At 35.0% G+C, this 16,352-nt stretch overlaps 2 protein-coding genes, 1 long non-coding RNA gene and 1 pseudogene across 4 annotated transcripts; 3 read left to right on the forward strand and 1 right to left on the reverse strand.

Moving 5' to 3' along the window:
- Window positions 1-467: 467 nt before the first annotated feature.
- Window positions 468-5,661, forward strand: LOC120120592 (annotated as a pseudogene).
- A 476-nt stretch (window positions 5,662-6,137) lies between these two features.
- LOC120122955 (60S ribosomal protein L18a-like protein) lies at window positions 6,138-7,981 on the reverse strand. 2 transcript variants are annotated; one of them, XM_039141989.1, is made up of 4 exons: window positions 7,694-7,981; window positions 7,020-7,095; window positions 6,629-6,749; window positions 6,138-6,430 (listed from the first exon to the last, which is right to left on the reverse strand). In XM_039141989.1, the coding sequence occupies exons 1-4, from the start codon at window positions 7,887-7,889 to the stop codon at window positions 6,374-6,376; spliced, it is 450 nt and encodes a 149-aa protein (XP_038997920.1). In that variant the 5' UTR covers window positions 7,890-7,981; the 3' UTR covers window positions 6,138-6,373. The 2 variants fall into 2 exon arrangements, with proteins under 2 accessions (XP_038997920.1, XP_038997917.1); XM_039141986.1 differs by having other exon boundaries at window positions 7,676-7,968.
- Window positions 7,982-10,226: 2,245 nt separating this feature from the next.
- On the forward strand, window positions 10,227-12,276 carry LOC120122924 (cationic amino acid transporter 8, vacuolar-like). The gene has a single exon (XM_039141967.1). It carries the CDS (start codon window positions 10,372-10,374, stop codon window positions 12,094-12,096), a length of 1,725 nt encoding a protein of 574 aa, XP_038997898.1. The 5' UTR covers window positions 10,227-10,371; the 3' UTR covers window positions 12,097-12,276.
- A 2,142-nt stretch (window positions 12,277-14,418) lies between these two features.
- On the forward strand, window positions 14,419-16,154 carry LOC120122972. Its single transcript, XR_005516142.1, has 2 exons — window positions 14,419-14,607; window positions 15,331-16,154. It is a non-coding gene; the product is annotated as an uncharacterized LOC120122972 (long non-coding RNA).
- The last annotated feature ends 198 nt before the right edge of the window (window positions 16,155-16,352 follow it).

Here is a 16,352-nt window from a genome sequence, read left to right on the forward strand (position 1 = left end):
AAACAGAGCAACGATCAGCGGTGAATTTAAGATTTTCTCGGCGATAGAGCTAACAAAACCGTCGCTACTTTGACTGGAAATTCCCGACGTTTGGCCGCGTTTCGCTTCAATTAATTTGAAGGTTTTGCTCCTCGCTCGATGATGAACACAACGGTGGTTTCAAAACAACGATCGGAATTCGGACGGCGTCGGAATCGAGTTTGGAAGTTGTGTGCGTGAGGAAGGATTTGTGAAATTGATTTCTGTTTTTCAAAACAGAAATCACGCATATATCAATTGTCTGCCGACACTCCATGGTTAAATTCAGGGCTTGGTCCCTGAATTTTCTTTAACTTTAAAACAAGCTCCAAGTTTTAAAATCTTTCAATTCAGTCCCAAATTTTCACAATTAAACCCTCAAATTTTAATTAAATATTATTTTGAAAATCGGGTTGTTACATTGGGTGTTGGTATTAAGAATGATGTCAATGACATGCCGTAATCTTGATTTTGGAGTAAGAGTGCTTGATTTAGTTGCTGTTGGCTCGTCCTCCAATGCTCCGATTGAAAGGCACTCGGCAAGGAATCACGACAAAACATTTACTAGTAATGTCTATGGAGCTAGGAGATTTGTTTGTTGCAGGCAGATCAGTAGTAGAACTCGTGCCTTATCCACAAAAACTTGTGAGGCTCTGCTTGATGGTAAGAATCATTCAAATTTCAATTTTGTTTTTGGCTTTAAGTCTTTGAAAATTGATTTGGGTTTGTATCCTTTGTATATGCTCGTTTTTGTTCGGGGCTAGGTCGCTAAACCTGACACTAAATCCGTTGAAAGCCCGATTCAAGTCCAATATTCCTCAGCAGAGCAAACCAGCCCACGTGAAGCCTGTAAAACAAAAATGGTTAGAATGAGTTAACAAGGGTGAAAAGACAATTAACAAAGAGGAGCACGACTGGAGAATTAAAAAAACTGAAAAGGATCAGTTTAAAGAGAGTAATCACTGGAAACTAAAAGAGGAGGGAGAAGAGAACACAAAAAGAGGAAATTAACTGAGTGAACAAAAAAGGGGAGACCCTACTGATTCTTTGTTTTGGGAGAGAATAGACAGACAGAAAAGGGGAGGATTTAGAACGAGAGAAGACTGAGACCATTGTAACAGAGAAAGAGAACAAAGATCAGATATTTTTGTATTTATTTACACACCAGAACAAATAGAAAACGGAAGCTGTGAAAACAACGTTCAGGGATTCAGAGATCAAGCAGTGTAATAGACTCGTTTTTCAGGAAAGCATTAGAACTGCAAATATTTTCGAGGTACTCTTCTGGGATTTGTTTTTGTTTTCAATTTCTTTTGTGTATGCTTATATCATTTGGAGAAACTAGATGAGATCAACTTTAGGTTTGGGTTATATACTGTATAATTAGACTGTAAATTATTTAGGTTCCTATAAAATCCATAGCACTAATTTTTATTGGAATCCTTTCCACGTTTTTATTTTATTTTATTTGAAGCAATACAAAACCAAGCAATACCGATCGTTTTTCTATTCTTTGTTCCCAAACCACGCATGATTTGTACGCAGAACTAACTCTTTCCCATTTCTATTTCTTGTAAATCGTACCAAAACAAAAGATTTCAAGAGGTTTTCATTTTCTACTCTCGTTTTATAGATTTTCCAAAGATGTATGTTTTCAATTGAAAGTAAATTAAAAGGAAGAGTTTAGTGTTTACCTAGGAGTCGGTCGCCGGAGTTGAAGCCATCGAGATAGAGAGACTCGAGTGATAGAGAGCAACGGTGGTCGTTTGGCTTCGGTTGAAGTCCAATAGCGGTCGGGGTTTAGTGCGGTCACTGTTAGGGGGTCGACAGATGGCCATGGTGATTGAGGTTTTGAGTGTGGGTTTGGAGAAGAGACATTGAGAGAGAGAGAGAATGCAGCTGATGGTAGGGAAGGAGAAGTGAGGATAGGGTTTGATTTTTACCTAGGTTTTAAACTTATAACACTGCCAAAACGGCAGCGTTTTGGGTGGCTGGTTCGCATGGTGTATCTACGATATAAGTCATTAGAGTTCTCGGGTTGATGCAATTTGGTCCTCAGATTAAATTTTTTCAGGCTTCTGTTTGTGTCTTTATATTTCATGCGTCTTTCATTTTGGTTCGCCCTTATGTTGTTTATTATTTTTATATTTAATCTGTAATTTTGTTAGTTGACATTTTAGTCCTAGGTCAAAATTTTCATGTTTATAATTTTGTTACTTTGTTTCATGCACATTTAATTTTAGTCATTTGTATGTGTAGGGTTTATTCTGTTTTTAGTCTATTAGGATAACAAGGGTTTTTTTTGATTTCAATACTTAAAATGGTTTAATGTTTGTTTTATCTCAATTATTATTATTTCTATAATTAAGATGGTAAATTTATGTTATGTATTATTTAGTATTTAGTTTAAACATTTTACTTGATTTCTGAACTTTTTTAAGTGTTATGATTCGTTTTCTTTATTTTAGTCATATTTAGTTATTTGTGTAAATATTTGTATAGTTTATAATTTATATTTTAAAAGTATGTATATATTTTTAATTATTTAAATGTAGCATTGCACGATAATTTCATACATTATTTAGTAATTAGATGTAATATATCCTTCTTTAATTAAGTTTTCCATGGTATCCTTTTTGCATAATATGCATGATATCTTCACGAGCATAACTCGACATATCACATAATTGGAATAAGGGTAATATGCTTTTAATTTAAAATTGTTTTAAGTGGGCAGTCATAACTGATTTGAGGTCTGCTTTTAATGATTTTAAAATAAAAGTGTATCTCATTAGTGACGCCTAAAAATTGATCCATCACTCTAAAATTTGGGAACAAAAGAAAATGAAATGTTCGTTTATTTAAATTTACCGAGAAAAGATTGTTATAACTTTTAAGATCTGGTCTCGATATTTGTAAATAATCGAACATTCTTTATCTTTCTAAAACGACTTGGTAATTTTAATTTAATTTATTTGAGTGCTTTTGAATGCTTTTTAAATTTACATCTTTGCTTTATGGGATCAAAAGCCAAATTAAATTCGAATTTGTAAAGTTCATTACAAAGATGTTAATTAATCGACTAGGTACCGATTTAAGGCGTTGTGGGGGTGCTAATCCTTCCCCACACGTAACCGACTCTCGAACTCATTTTTTTGGCAACGCAGACCTCAATTTATTGTTTTAATTAAAATTAATTTTTATTTAAAATGACAAAGCATTTTTGGATGCCCAATCACACCCTAATCAAAGATTGGTGGCGATTCTTCGAACCGTATTTTTCGATCGTAAAGGAAATCCACAATTTTTCGAAACGATAGGTCTTTTAAATCGCATTTGTTTTTAAATTAAAAAGAGATAATTAAGAATTAATGTGGTTTTTAAATCTCACTTTTAAGAAAAAAATCGTTTCAACATCCTTAATATGGTTTTATCAAATTAATTGGTTTTTATAGTTTTATTGTTAATATTGTTCATATACTAGGAGTCATTCTTTTGGTTTGCTTCTACTTCTGTTCTTTCCCTGAGATTTTGCCTGTTGGATCCATGTTTAATAGGAAATAATAGTTCATTTTTCATATTATGTTTTGGTTTTTAGACATTGCTATTATAGATTTGAGGTCAGTACTTGGAATTGATTCTGTCCCATTTTAACATCAACGTAGTGTTGGATTTGAAGAAAGAGGCTAAAAGTCCCATTTCACTGGCTAACTTGTTTGAAGTGGTTGCTAATGACCTCCAGACTCTAAATCAAAATCTCCAGTCAGTACGTGCTCATCGAGGCTTTAATTCTTATGTGTCCTTTATAGTTCTGTTATCATATATAAAATTTTCTGCATGTTTGAAATGATTTTGTTCAAGATGGTTGTTCAAGGTTTTGCACGTACCGGTTCGCCATGTGAGGCCAGATGAATTGACTTATTGTATTTATGATGAAATGTTTGCTTGTTAAATTATGTATATCCCCATTAACTTGTTTACTTAGGATCGGCTTTTTGATATGATTCTTAGAAGTTGTTGATGTTAATTGTGTATCTGATGATGATGGTCTACTAGATTGTTGGTGCAGAGAACCCTATTCTAAAGTCTGCAGCCGAGCAGATCTTTGGTGCTGGTGGTAAGAGAATGAGACCGGCCCTGGTGTTCTTGGTTTCAAGAGCTACAGCAGAGTTAGCCGGATTGAAGTAACCTGTCGGGACTCTCTGACATATTCAGAACGTTTAAGTTCGAATACTAGACTAATCTCCATTTTGTACTGCTTTCTTTAACAGGTACCTTTCTCCATTTTGTACTGCTTTCATCTTTGTTATTTCTTAGCTATTAAAGAGTCACGTAAAACTTCATGTTCTTCGCAATATCTGAGACTACGTTCGAGTCTTCAATACCCTTGTCTAAGGGCAAAGAAAAAGTTTCTATTTCAGTATATACAAGAATCACATATATACCTGTGGGACAACTATGTTCATTGTACACCTCTGTACACGTATATAACAAATTTTTGTAGTTGTGGTGGTTGTGGTTGAGAGATCAAGCTCTGGCCACTTTTCTTGTCTGTGAATGTTAGGGAGAGGAACTACTGCATCTACCATTCCATAGGATGGTTCAGACTAGGAACTGTTCAGTTTTAACTCAGTGGTAAATGTAATAGTAATAATAGAAAAAACTCATGGGAAGAACTTGATTTTCTCGGATATATTTTTTCTCCTAGTCTTTCATCACTCGAGGGGCTGCTGATTTGAGACTGTATGTTAACTTGCAGGAAAAGAGACTGTTCACCAACTGTATGGCACAAGAGTAGCCGTACTGGCTGGGGACTTCATGTTTGCTCAGTCGTCATGGTATCTTGCAAATCTTGAAAACCTTGAAGTCATCAAGCTTATCAGCCAGGTGTGTAGTATGACCTATGCCTAACATACCATCTTGTTCGGATGTAAACCCCTGTAACATGATATTTGACTCAAAGTTTCCACCCGTGGGGATTGGAAATGTGCTCTGGTTATGGAGTTAGTTTCGGTTAAACTTGTATGAATCGTATCCTTACCATGATATTGCAGGTTATTAAGGATTTTGCCAGTGGTGAGATTAAGCAGGCATCGAGTTTGTTTGACTGTGATGTCGAACTTGAGGAGTATTTGCTCAAGAGTTTCTACAAAACAGCTTCATTGATTGCAGCTAGTACCAAAGGAGCGGCTATTTTCAGTGGGGTGGATCGAATTGTAACCAAGCAAATGTATGAATTTGGAAAGAATCTTGGCCTATCATTCCAAGTTGTTGATGACATATTGGATTTCACACAAGCAGCAGAGCAGCTGGGGAAACCAGCTGGTAGTGATCTAGCAAAAGGCAACCTCACAGCACCTGTAATTTTTGCGCTCAAAAAAGAGCCAAAACTTAGAGAAATCATTGAATCCGAGTTCTGCGACACTGGCTCCCTCGACGAAGCAATCGAAGTAGTAAAGCAATGTGGGGGAATTGGAAGGGCACAAGAGTTAGCAAAAGAGAAAGCCGACATCGCAATCAAGAATCTCCAATGTCTCTCTCAAAGCAATTTTCGGTTAGCTCTGCAAGATATGGTGATGTTTAATCTCGAGAGGATTAATTAGTTTAGATAATCCAAAACAAACAACCTCGGAAATGACAAAAGAAACAAGGCATGAAGTTGAAGCCTGTACCCATATAGAACAGCTTCTCTTAGGACTCTCACTGGTTGTATATATTTGTCTTGAGCTCCGAGCATCAGTTTCTTTAAATTATACATTTGTCTGAAACAAAGAATAATTCTCTGTTAAATTAAATTGATGAACAAAAGAGTTTTTGAGGTCATCAATGTTAAGCTAATAAACTTTCATTTTCAAGTACATGGAAGTGATTTGGTGTACGATTTCTTTGGCATCTTACATTTATCTTGTTGCCAGTAATCCGTTTCGACTCACTTTTGCATGTCATAAAACCATTTTCTTTCAGTATATTTTGGAGAAGAAACTTTTATTGCTTTAAAAGCAAAGATCATGCTCAATTGACTCAACCATATTATATGGTGATACATGCCTTATTTGTGAACTTCATCGGCTTTTAATGATTCAGAATTTTGGGGGTATTTGACATGTCATTACAACTTAACACAATCTCTACTTTTTTCCATTGGCTTAATATAAATCTATGTAGAAGTTTTAAATTTAACAATCTGTGCATTGCTATCAGAGCAACGATGATACACAAATATGTACTAATGTTCCATAACATGCATTGTACATATACTTCACAAGGATTCTTCTACCAAATTGTCAACATGATTGCTTACAAGAAAAAGGTGTATACCTTATTTTCACACATATGCACGACCCGGAAGAATTTATCAATCATCGATTCCCTTTGTTACACCGAGGACAATAGCAATTGTAGCAAGAACAGCCTGCACAAACAGCAGCAGTGGAGTTGATCAGTTATAAACTTCATTACCAATCCCAACTCCTATACATAATTTATCATGTAGAACATAATACATATTACCAGTATGTGTGTATATCTATATCAATGACAGTTGATAGTCATTTCAGTACAGCATGGCTTTCGTAAAATTGAGAAAGACTGAAACAGAAATGATACTCACAGCAATTGTGCAAGCAATATATCCCGGTTTCTCTCGGTGGTCAATCCTCTCCCTCGCACAAAGTAGCAATAACAATCCAATGTACCAGGGGATTGCCCCAAGGAAAAAGCCAATGATAAACCTTCAAAAGAAAAAAAAAGGTATATTCCTGTTATAGATCAAGAATCATAAGACAATTCAAGGGGTAGCTACGAATTCAGGAAACAATAACCAGTACAATAACAAATATTATGTGGATTTGTATAAAAATACATGTCATGTGTGGATTGTGCAGCAGATTCGGGTTGAGTACAACAATTGGAGGTGGAGGAAAACATATTCTTTAAGTTGTTATTTGGTTGACATTATACCAAAAAAAACTCTTAAAACAATAGAACAGTGTATGACTTACAAGAACCATCCAAGGCCACAGCCGCAGCACGGTAGCCTACGCTCTCTTACAGGTCTTCCTTCAGCAACAGCATAACCTAGATATCAATGGTACATTCACTAATCTTCTTTCTTGAAAAATAGTTATCAACTCAATTATGTAAGAGAAAAGAAAGACACGCCAACTCGAATTGCAAAACTACCAATCTTTCACTATCTTGTGATATGTATCCATGAATCACAACATGCGCATGAGATTCAGCAACCTAAGATTTTCCATCACAATTTCCTGAAAGGTTTTATACATGTTTTGCCTTTATTTCTCATCTTTCTCTGAAATCTATTTCCTTTCTTCTTAAATCTATTATGAGATTTATAGCAAAATATTTCAACTATAATAGCAAAACTTGGATTTCAGCTCTCTTTTCCTTTTTCCCATCAAAATTCACTCATCCTCAATATCAGAAAGTCTTTCTATTGCATCAAAAACAGAACAAAGCCTGCTGTAATTATAAAACTCCTACCAAATAAATACACCTATCTTCTTAAAAAAATGGATTTTTCATCTCAAAAAACATGTTAATCATTCAATAAACAGAAACCCAAATCTCAAAATCCTTCCTTTGATTGCCTAATCACGAAAGAATATTTTTTTCCATATTTGTAGACAAGGCCAACCTGGAACGGTTTGATAACCTTGGGAATAATACTGAGGAGGTGGAGCAGAGGGCTCATGGAGGCCAGGCGGCGGAACAGGCTGAGGAAACCCAATAGCCGGGCCATGATGTTGAGGAGGATGTGGAGGAGGGTAGTTGGCTACTCCTTGGAAAGTTCCATATTGATTATGCTGATGATCTACAACTACAGCTGTGTTTTTCTCGTCACCGCTCATTTCTTTTTCTTTTTTTTCTTTCTTTTTTCCCCTCTTTTGGAGAGTTTTAATGGGGATCTGGATATGCTTATGGATGAACTAGAAAATAAAAAATTATTACTTTGGTATTAAGATTTTTGTTTTTTTAGTGGTTGGATCAGATTGAGGAAGCTACCTCCGCTTAGCTACCAGCTTGTCTTCTCGGCTGACAAATATCATTACGTATTATTAGGGTAAACTACCTCTGTAGTCACTAAACTATAGGTTAGTTCTATTTTCACGGATGATTTATGATTTTTTATCAATTAGGTTATTAAATTATTAAAATAGTTTCAATCAAACCATTGACTCTTAACTGTTAATGGAAAGATTGAAATAGTAATTAAGTAAATTTGTATAGTTACATATTTGTATAATTATAAAGTGCTTAACTTCCACGTCAATTTTTCCGTTAATAGCTTGTTTGAAATTATTTTAGTAATATAGTGATTTAATTGAAAAAATTCTTAGTGAGATGGTTAAAATAAAACTACCGCTGTAATAGTTTAGTGACTGTACATATAGTTTAACCTTATTATCAATAGGGTAAACTATTCAAATAGTCCTCGACTATAACATATTTTTTAATTGCATCTCTAGACTATGGACAAAATAAAATATCATTCGAAGCACTCTAGCAGATACTTTTGCTCTTTAATAAGTTTAATTATGTATGCTTAATATCATAGCTTCTTTGAAAAATCTTTTATAAAGTGTGCAAAATTCTTCGATGCAACACCAGGTGGCTAGATGTATCTTGTAGGTATGGACGGACGTGAGAATTCGTATCAGGTGTGCAAACTTAAGAAATTATATTAAAATTTTTAGGATAAAATTAGATCATCTAACATACAAGAAAAACACTTAAGAGAAATTAAAATTTTTAGGGGGTGCGACCCCTCGATCCATCCGTGCTCGTAGGATTGCTTATGGCAGTTTGTCCTTGCAGAAAAATTTGATAATTATATTATTTACAAAAACATGAGAACTAAATCTGATGAAGATTCCAATGGATGATGCTATGTGACAAGTGTCGTAATTGTCAAATAAATTAAGTTTTTTTCTCAAATAAATAAGCTAAGAACGCAGTATAGAGAAAAAATGATCAATCCACTGAGACTTCAAAATTTCCAATGTTGGTTTGAATTGATCTTGATCCAAAAAAACTGCAAAAGTAAAATAAATGAGGCTTAGCAAAATAATTTGAATAAATTGAAATAAATAAAAAGAAAAAAAGAAAAGTAGATGATTGAAAATAATTATGATGAGATATAGCCTATAGCTTCGTTTCGCCTCGGTTTGTTTCGATTATTGAAATCTGTTTTACTTCGGGATTCTTATTGGTTATAGTCTACAAGATCCAACCCTTGTAACTTGTTATTCTCTCATGTGAGCTAATTTTCCAATGTCAATTCTTAAAATTTAACCTTTGTTTAGATTAACAATGACTATTATTGATGTTAACACTAATGCTACTTTAAAAATCCTACCAAGAGTTCTAATAAAATAATTAATTCCTAAATAAAATAATCAAACTAAAAATCTTAAATAATAATAATAATAATAATAAAATAATCAAACAAAAAATCATAAATCTAAAAGGTTTATCAAAATAAATAAATAAATATTTAAGTTTTATACTTCTGGTTAAATTCTGTTTCTTTTATAGATAACATATGTCAGATAAATTCTAATTAAATAATCAAAATAATTTCGCTCGTCTTCTAAAAAAATATTGATTGGACCATCGAAATTTACTACTTTTTAGACTAATTAATCCAATAAAACTTCTCTCTAAAATAAACCCAAAACAAAAAAAATCAATGATATTCAATAAAAAAACATAGTAAATAACAATAAATGTATACAATATTAAACACTCATCACCATGAACACGCTACAACCAAATGGTTCTGCATTTCAGATTCTCAAGTACGTAGTGTCTCTGAGAAGGATGGAATTTGGATTTAGGGAAAACAAGTTTACATGGGAAATGAATTAAAAAATGGATTTTCTTTTTTTATTGGATAAACTGATTATATATTATCAATTTATGGATTTTTAATTTCTCAATACGATTGATCAAATAAATGACGATTCTTGTTCACAATATGATCATAATCAGGTCAAGGAACTTATTTTACCACTCAGCCATGTTTGAGTTACTGAAATTTACATTTTTAATATAAAAAAATAAGCTCCTTGAATTGTTTCGCAATTTTATCCAAGCTGAAAAGGATACGAAATTAAATACAGTGTTTTCCTATTTGAAAATGACATTATCTAAACCTACTCTGGCGTTGTGGGCTTTGGACCTGATTAACTTGCGCGATTGAAATCTTTATCTATTGGCCAATCCTGATTCCCGATTGTAGTGAATCTCTTCTCACTTCCCATACTAAATCAATCTCTTCTCTCCAATTTGATCTTCTGGGTCTTTGAAGGTTTGAATCTTTGGATCTCCATGGCTGAAGAAAAACCAAGTTCTTCAACAACCACGAGAAGCTACTGGAGATGTAGCAAAAAAGATTTCTTCCCAGAAACCTCGTTTCAATCCATGTCTTCCTACAAAACAGCAATTTCCCAAACCTGTCCTCGTCTCACCGACCGTCTCTTAGCACGTTCCTCCTCCACCAACGAGCTTGTAACCCTTTCGAAAGTGAGTGAAAACCCAATGCAAAAATGTCTAACCTGGTGGGACCTTATTTGGCTAAGCTTTGGCTCGGTTGTTGGTTCTGGCATATTTGTCATAACAGGTCAAGAAGCTCATGATAACGCAGGTCCAGCTATTGTCTTGTCCTATGCTATATCTGGGCTTTCAGCATTGCTTTCGGTTTTCTGTTACACTGAATTTGCAGCTGAGGTTCCAGTAGCTGGTGGTTCATTTTCATATCTTCGTATTGAAGTAGGTGATTTCATTGCATTTATAGCTGCTGGTAATATTCTTCTAGAAGCTTTAGCAGGAGCTGCAGGGTTAGGAAGATCATGGTCTTCTTATTTTGCTAGTATGATCAAGAGTGATTCTGATTTTTTGAGAATTAAGGTTGATTCTTTGCCTGATGGATTTAATCTTTTAGATCCACTTGCAGTTGTCGTACTTTTGGTTGCTAATGGAATAGCTATGAGTGGAACTAAGAGGACGTCTTGGTTGAATTGGGTTGCTTCTTTGGTTAGCGGTGCGGTGATTGTTTTTGTTATAGTTTTTGGGTTTATTCATGCAAAAACTTCGAATCTGGAACCTTTTTTTCCATATGGGGTGAAAGGCGTTTTCAAGGCAGCGGCTGTGGTTTATTGGTCTTATACAGGTTTCGATATGGTGGCAAATATGGCCGAGGAGACTAAGAAACCCTCTAGGGATATACCAATTGGGTTGGTTGGTTCGATGTCTGGAATTACCATTGTTTATTGCTTGATGGCTTTAGCATTGACCATGATGGTGAAGTATAATGAGATTGATGTAAATGCTGCTTATTCTGTTGCTTTTGAACAAATTGGGATGAAATGGGCCAAATATTTGGTTAGTATATGTGCACTCAAGGGAATGACTACAAGCTTGCTTGTTGGATCTCTTGGGCAAGCTCGATACACGACTCAGATCGCTAGAGCTCATATGATTCCTCCTATTTTTGCTTTGGTTCATCCCAAAACTGGAACTCCTGTATATGCTACCCTGCTGGTGACATCAATTAGTGCTATTATTGCATTTTTCTCGAGTTTAGATGTTTTGTCTAGCGTTTTATCTTTCAGTACACTATTCATTTTTATGCTAATTGCTGTTGCATTGCTTGTGAGACGATATTATGTGAAGGATGTTACTCCAAAGGATGTTTTGATAAAATTTCTCATCTGCTTGCTCATTATTATCGGTTCCTCAATTGGAGTTTCAGCACTTTGGAATTCTGATGAGAGAGGCTGGATTGAATACACTGTGGCTGGATTGGTTTGGTTCTCGGGGACTTTGGGAATGGCATTTCTTTCCAAGCAGTGCGTTCCAAAGGTCTGGGGAGTTCCACTTGTTCCTTGGTTGCCATCTTTGTCAATTGTGATGAACATGTTTCTCATAGGATCTTTGGGTCTTGTAGCATTTTTGAGGTTTATCATTTGCAGTGCAGTAATGATAGTGTACTACCTACTTGTTGGCCTTCATGCCACCTATGATGTGGCTCACCAGAATGAATTAAGTGCCTAAAACTGAAGAGGGTAAATGAAGCTGTTACCTTGAGAACAATTCGTGCAGTACAGTGGGGTACAGCATTTTATTGTTGTTTATACATCCCTAGTGTCGTCACCATTAATGTTTGGATATTGTTTAAGTTGTTTACACTTTCCTAGTGTTGTCACTGATAATGTTTGGATATTGTTCAAGTTATATAAATTTTTCGTGGAATATACCACGTTCAGATGAAATATATATTTCTGTGCCTTTTTTGTGCTTTCTTGTTTTCATTTATTCAACTCTGCATATTGGAGAATCCATTACCCTGCCATGACAATGCTTTCTAGATTAGTTATAATGGATAAAGATAGAGATTGAGAATCTCTCTCTTACACACAAATACTCATGGTCTCCCTCATCACTTCCTTTGTTATGCTCTCCGACTGTTTTCCTTTAATCCCTTTCATTTTGCATTGGATATGGGTTTCTGGACCTAATGTGATGAATACCTGATCTTGCATGAGCTATTGCATTGTTCTAGGTTTAGTTTTTTATTACTACGGTTTCCATAGGTGCAGCAGCAGCTGTACTGATCTTGTGCAGGATCTAATGTACCTATTTATGATCATGTCTCTTGGAATGGTGTTTTATTAATTATAAGGAATTAAGATTGGTACTTTATATCTGTGATGGCTATGCTCTAGTGCTAACCATGATGCATAAAGAGAGGAGAATTATGGAATGCCATCTATTCAGCTTCATCGAGGAAAATAGGCTTGAATCATTATTTTCTGTTTGTCTTCTCTATTAAAAATGATTGTTCTACTAGCTAGATTCCTCGGAAAAGACTCGAAAATGATATATTGCAAGATCACATTGTTTATATTGCCCCATATCTCTATATCTAGATCCTTCCTAACTGCAACTTCATTACTTCCTTGCTGGTTTTCTTGCTCAGACCTCAGACGCCTCATTGGGTTTTTAGATTTACTTAGACTTCACTGTTTCTGACTTGTATAGTAATGGTCTTATACCAGAACGTTGTCTCGTTTATCATTTATTTTGTGTTGTTGATCTTGACATTTTAGGTCTAGCACCAAACAGTAGGTCTGGACCCTTCTCTTAGCTGTTTTGGGAATCAAGTATTTCATCGTCTCTAGCAGGTACTGCAAAGGCTTGTCGGATGTTATCTTAACTTTATAAATTGATCTTGCTATATTCTTAAAAATTCTTTATAATATCTATGGACCACTTGCTGACTTTTATTTTCCTTTCTCAAAGAAACTATATGAGTGGCAAGAAAATTGGATAAAAAGCTTTGGGATTAATGGCTAGTTAGTGATACAGACCCAATCCTAAATGCATAATGAATTGCAGCAGATCAATAGAAACTCAGTCTAGAAATAAATTTGTTTTTGAGCTTACAATGTTTATCAGTGTGATGGAGTTTTAACGAGAAACACAGAGAGAGCCCTGTCTGGTTGTGTAACATTTTTTTCTGGTGGTTTACACGACCAAGATTCTTTTACTGATCATACTTTGGATATTGATTGATATGTTTTACTACTTCTGCAGTATACTAATCAGTTTGCGTCTTGGAATTCATGCAAGAATTGGTTCTTGAAGAAGGAACCCTATTTTCTTCTCCAGCTTGTGTTGAAAAAAAGAACTATTATTTGCATATCATGAACTATACAACAAATGGTCTCATACTGGAAAAAACAATTGGTGAAATCATGAATTTCTAACATTCGCTTATCTTTGATCTTAATGCTTCGCCACAAATCTGTAGGGTATTATTTTCTGATGAAATCGATCTTTATAAGATGCTGTCATCTTCCTAGCATAATCCTTTGTGATCTGAAAAATAGAATATATAGTCTCAGACTGGCCATACAATTCGTTCTATTTCATAAGGGAGCTTGGTGGTAGGTGAAGCTCTGTAATTTAAACCAGCTGCATCAGTCCAGCATAATTATATTTATACATGATTCCAGTGAAGAGTTAGGTAATTCTCGTTGTTGTTTCTGTTCTCCTCACGCAAGTTCAAGCTGTTAAATTCGGTACAAGGTAATCATTCATTCAATAAATGTGAATTCTTTCTTTGTAGTGCAACTTTTCGGATTTCGACTCTTGAAACTCACTTGTGATGTTAAGAAAACGGTCCCTCTATGCATGCCCTTGTACATGGAAACAAAGAACTGCAGCATGAATCCCAGATTTTATTGCATTCCTTAGCATTTAATGAGAAATTCTTTTTATTTTGTAGCAGCCATTGAGATCCGCAGGATTTGTTGAAGCATAATGTTCTGAGGAACTCCTATGGTTAACTTTCTTAAACCTTAGTTATTATCACATATATATGTGGGCGTAATGTGTTCATGCTAACATGGTTTCTGTCTCTGATCTGCTAGCTCCACCAGAAACTGAGAGGAGACACTAGACGTACTGCCGAGCACTTCAGTGAAAAGTTCTATATGACAAACAACCATTAAACTATTCTCTGTCCGTATCAAGACGGTTGTTTTATCGTTATTTAGTCTTGTAAGTATTGCTTTTTTTGCTTGCCAAAGGAAGTTTCTAACACAACGAAAAAATATTTGACATATGGGGAGGAGGAACTTAAAAAATCTGTAAAGCTTCATTTTTCCCATACTTGACCCTTTTTTTCCCTCTTCTTTGGCTTTTGGAAATTGGATCGAACTCATTATTCTAATGCTTAATATCATAATTATTCTTTCTAGAAACTTTTAAAACTTTTTTTTTGGAAGAGAAAAATAAATCTGACAAGAGGAATGTGCTTCCTTATCAATCAAGAAAGTTTATGATAAATGGTAACCCCCCGTTGTTGATATAGTGCTCTTGACTGGTAGGTTGAGTAGGTGTTAGTGGATATCTGTAACTCATTATTTTCTATCTTTAGCACTGTTTCTTCACCTCTTGCGTCTGGTTCCTTTCAATTCACAAAGGGTGTGAAACTAGATCTAGCTATTTTCGGCACCACAGGAAAAAAATAACTAAAATACGACATAAACTGTGGTTAGACACAAAAGACTAACACGAGCATGACAAGACTACATGAATATGTCAATCTAAATAACATGAATTATTAATATGTCAAAATTTATATAATACCTTAAGCATTATTATGACATAGGAAAATAACATGAACGTGACAATAATGCTTGATCTATGTAGATGGTTTTTAAATCTACTGAACTTGTATACCAATACTTATGCTGTAGAATTGCTTTGTACCCTTTACAGCTGCACTATTGGTGATTACAACGATATTGGTTCCTTCATTTCTTAGACTCAAGGGACCTTCCAAGGTGCTGCAGTTGCAACCATGACTATATAGCACTGATGAACTTTCAATTCAGTTATGATTTTGGTTTAGCACCAACCTGATGCATTTTCAATAGATGGCATTTGACTCTAATGCAGGCTAGCTCCTTGATAGTTGGTATGGACCGAAACTACTCATATCTTGTTATTCTTCCTCCACAGAAATTATTATTGTTCTGCTGGTAATTGGGCAAGCTTGCACCTCACGGTGTGGCTCTGAAATGTCTTGTTCAGTCGCTGTTGTTTTGCATTATACGTTCACTAACTGAGCCGAAGAGGATGAAGGAGAGAAGTTACTGTTACTGTATGGTTCTTTCTTATTCATTGATGTGATGAATGTGTGGTGACTGCATTGCCTGTCTTAGTCAGAAAGTTAGGCATATGGCTGATCCTGAATTCATTAGATATAAAGGTTTGCGAGTCGTGCTTATTTTTATGGCATGCTGTCTGCCTTAATGCTTGCGTTGAATTTCCGTCTGATTTGATAACTTATCCAATGGCGTTCAAGGTTGTTTTGGTGTGCACTGAAGCCCCTCTGTTCCTGCCACAAATAATGAAACTTTTTCATGTATTTATTCAAAATAGGAAACAGTTGATGTTACTAGGTTCACCATGCATGTCTTTCCACAATGGATATGATCCATGGATGTATAAACTGTTGATATTATCTTCTCACAGTAGAACATTGCACGAAGTGATTGAGTTTCTAAAAGACGTTAATGAAATCCAGTAATTGTGGATGATGTTGCTCTCCTTGGTTTTAGCCTTTAATGGAACAGCAGCAGGCTTTCATGTTTTTTAAGTTGACTGATTGAGAAAACACAAGATTTTGAAGACAAAATAAAGGTAGAACAGTAAGACGATGCTTAGTTCAATACATTGATTAAGGCAGCTGAGGTTTAACTTTGTTGTAATCTTTTTATTGATTTTTTTTCAATGAT

The sequence above is a fragment of the Hibiscus syriacus genome, unplaced genomic scaffold, assembly GCF_006381635.1.
Source record: "Hibiscus syriacus cultivar Baekdansim isolate YM2019G1 unplaced genomic scaffold, ASM638163v2 tig00001120_pilon, whole genome shotgun sequence".
NCBI classification, from domain to species: domain Eukaryota; kingdom Viridiplantae; phylum Streptophyta; class Magnoliopsida; order Malvales; family Malvaceae; genus Hibiscus; species Hibiscus syriacus.

What these genes read in the sequence shown, in the direction of transcription:
- LOC120122924 (XM_039141967.1), top strand. Translation starts at nt 10,372, where the DNA reads ATGGCTGAAGAAAAACCAAGTTCTTCAACAACCACGAGAAGCTACTGG.
- LOC120122955 (XM_039141986.1), bottom strand. Translation starts at nt 7,889, where the DNA reads ATGAGCGGTGACGAGAAAAACACAGCTGTAGTTGTAGATCATCAGCAT. An exon ending in TGTGGCCTTGGATGGTTCTT is followed by an intron (nt 6,750 to 7,019) that starts GTAAGTCATACA and finishes TTTCTTTTGAAG; the next exon opens with GTTTATCATTGGCTTTTTCC. An exon ending in ATATTGCTTGCACAATTGCT is followed by an intron (nt 6,431 to 6,628) that starts GTGAGTATCATT and finishes CTGTTTGTGCAG; the next exon opens with GCTGTTCTTGCTACAATTGC.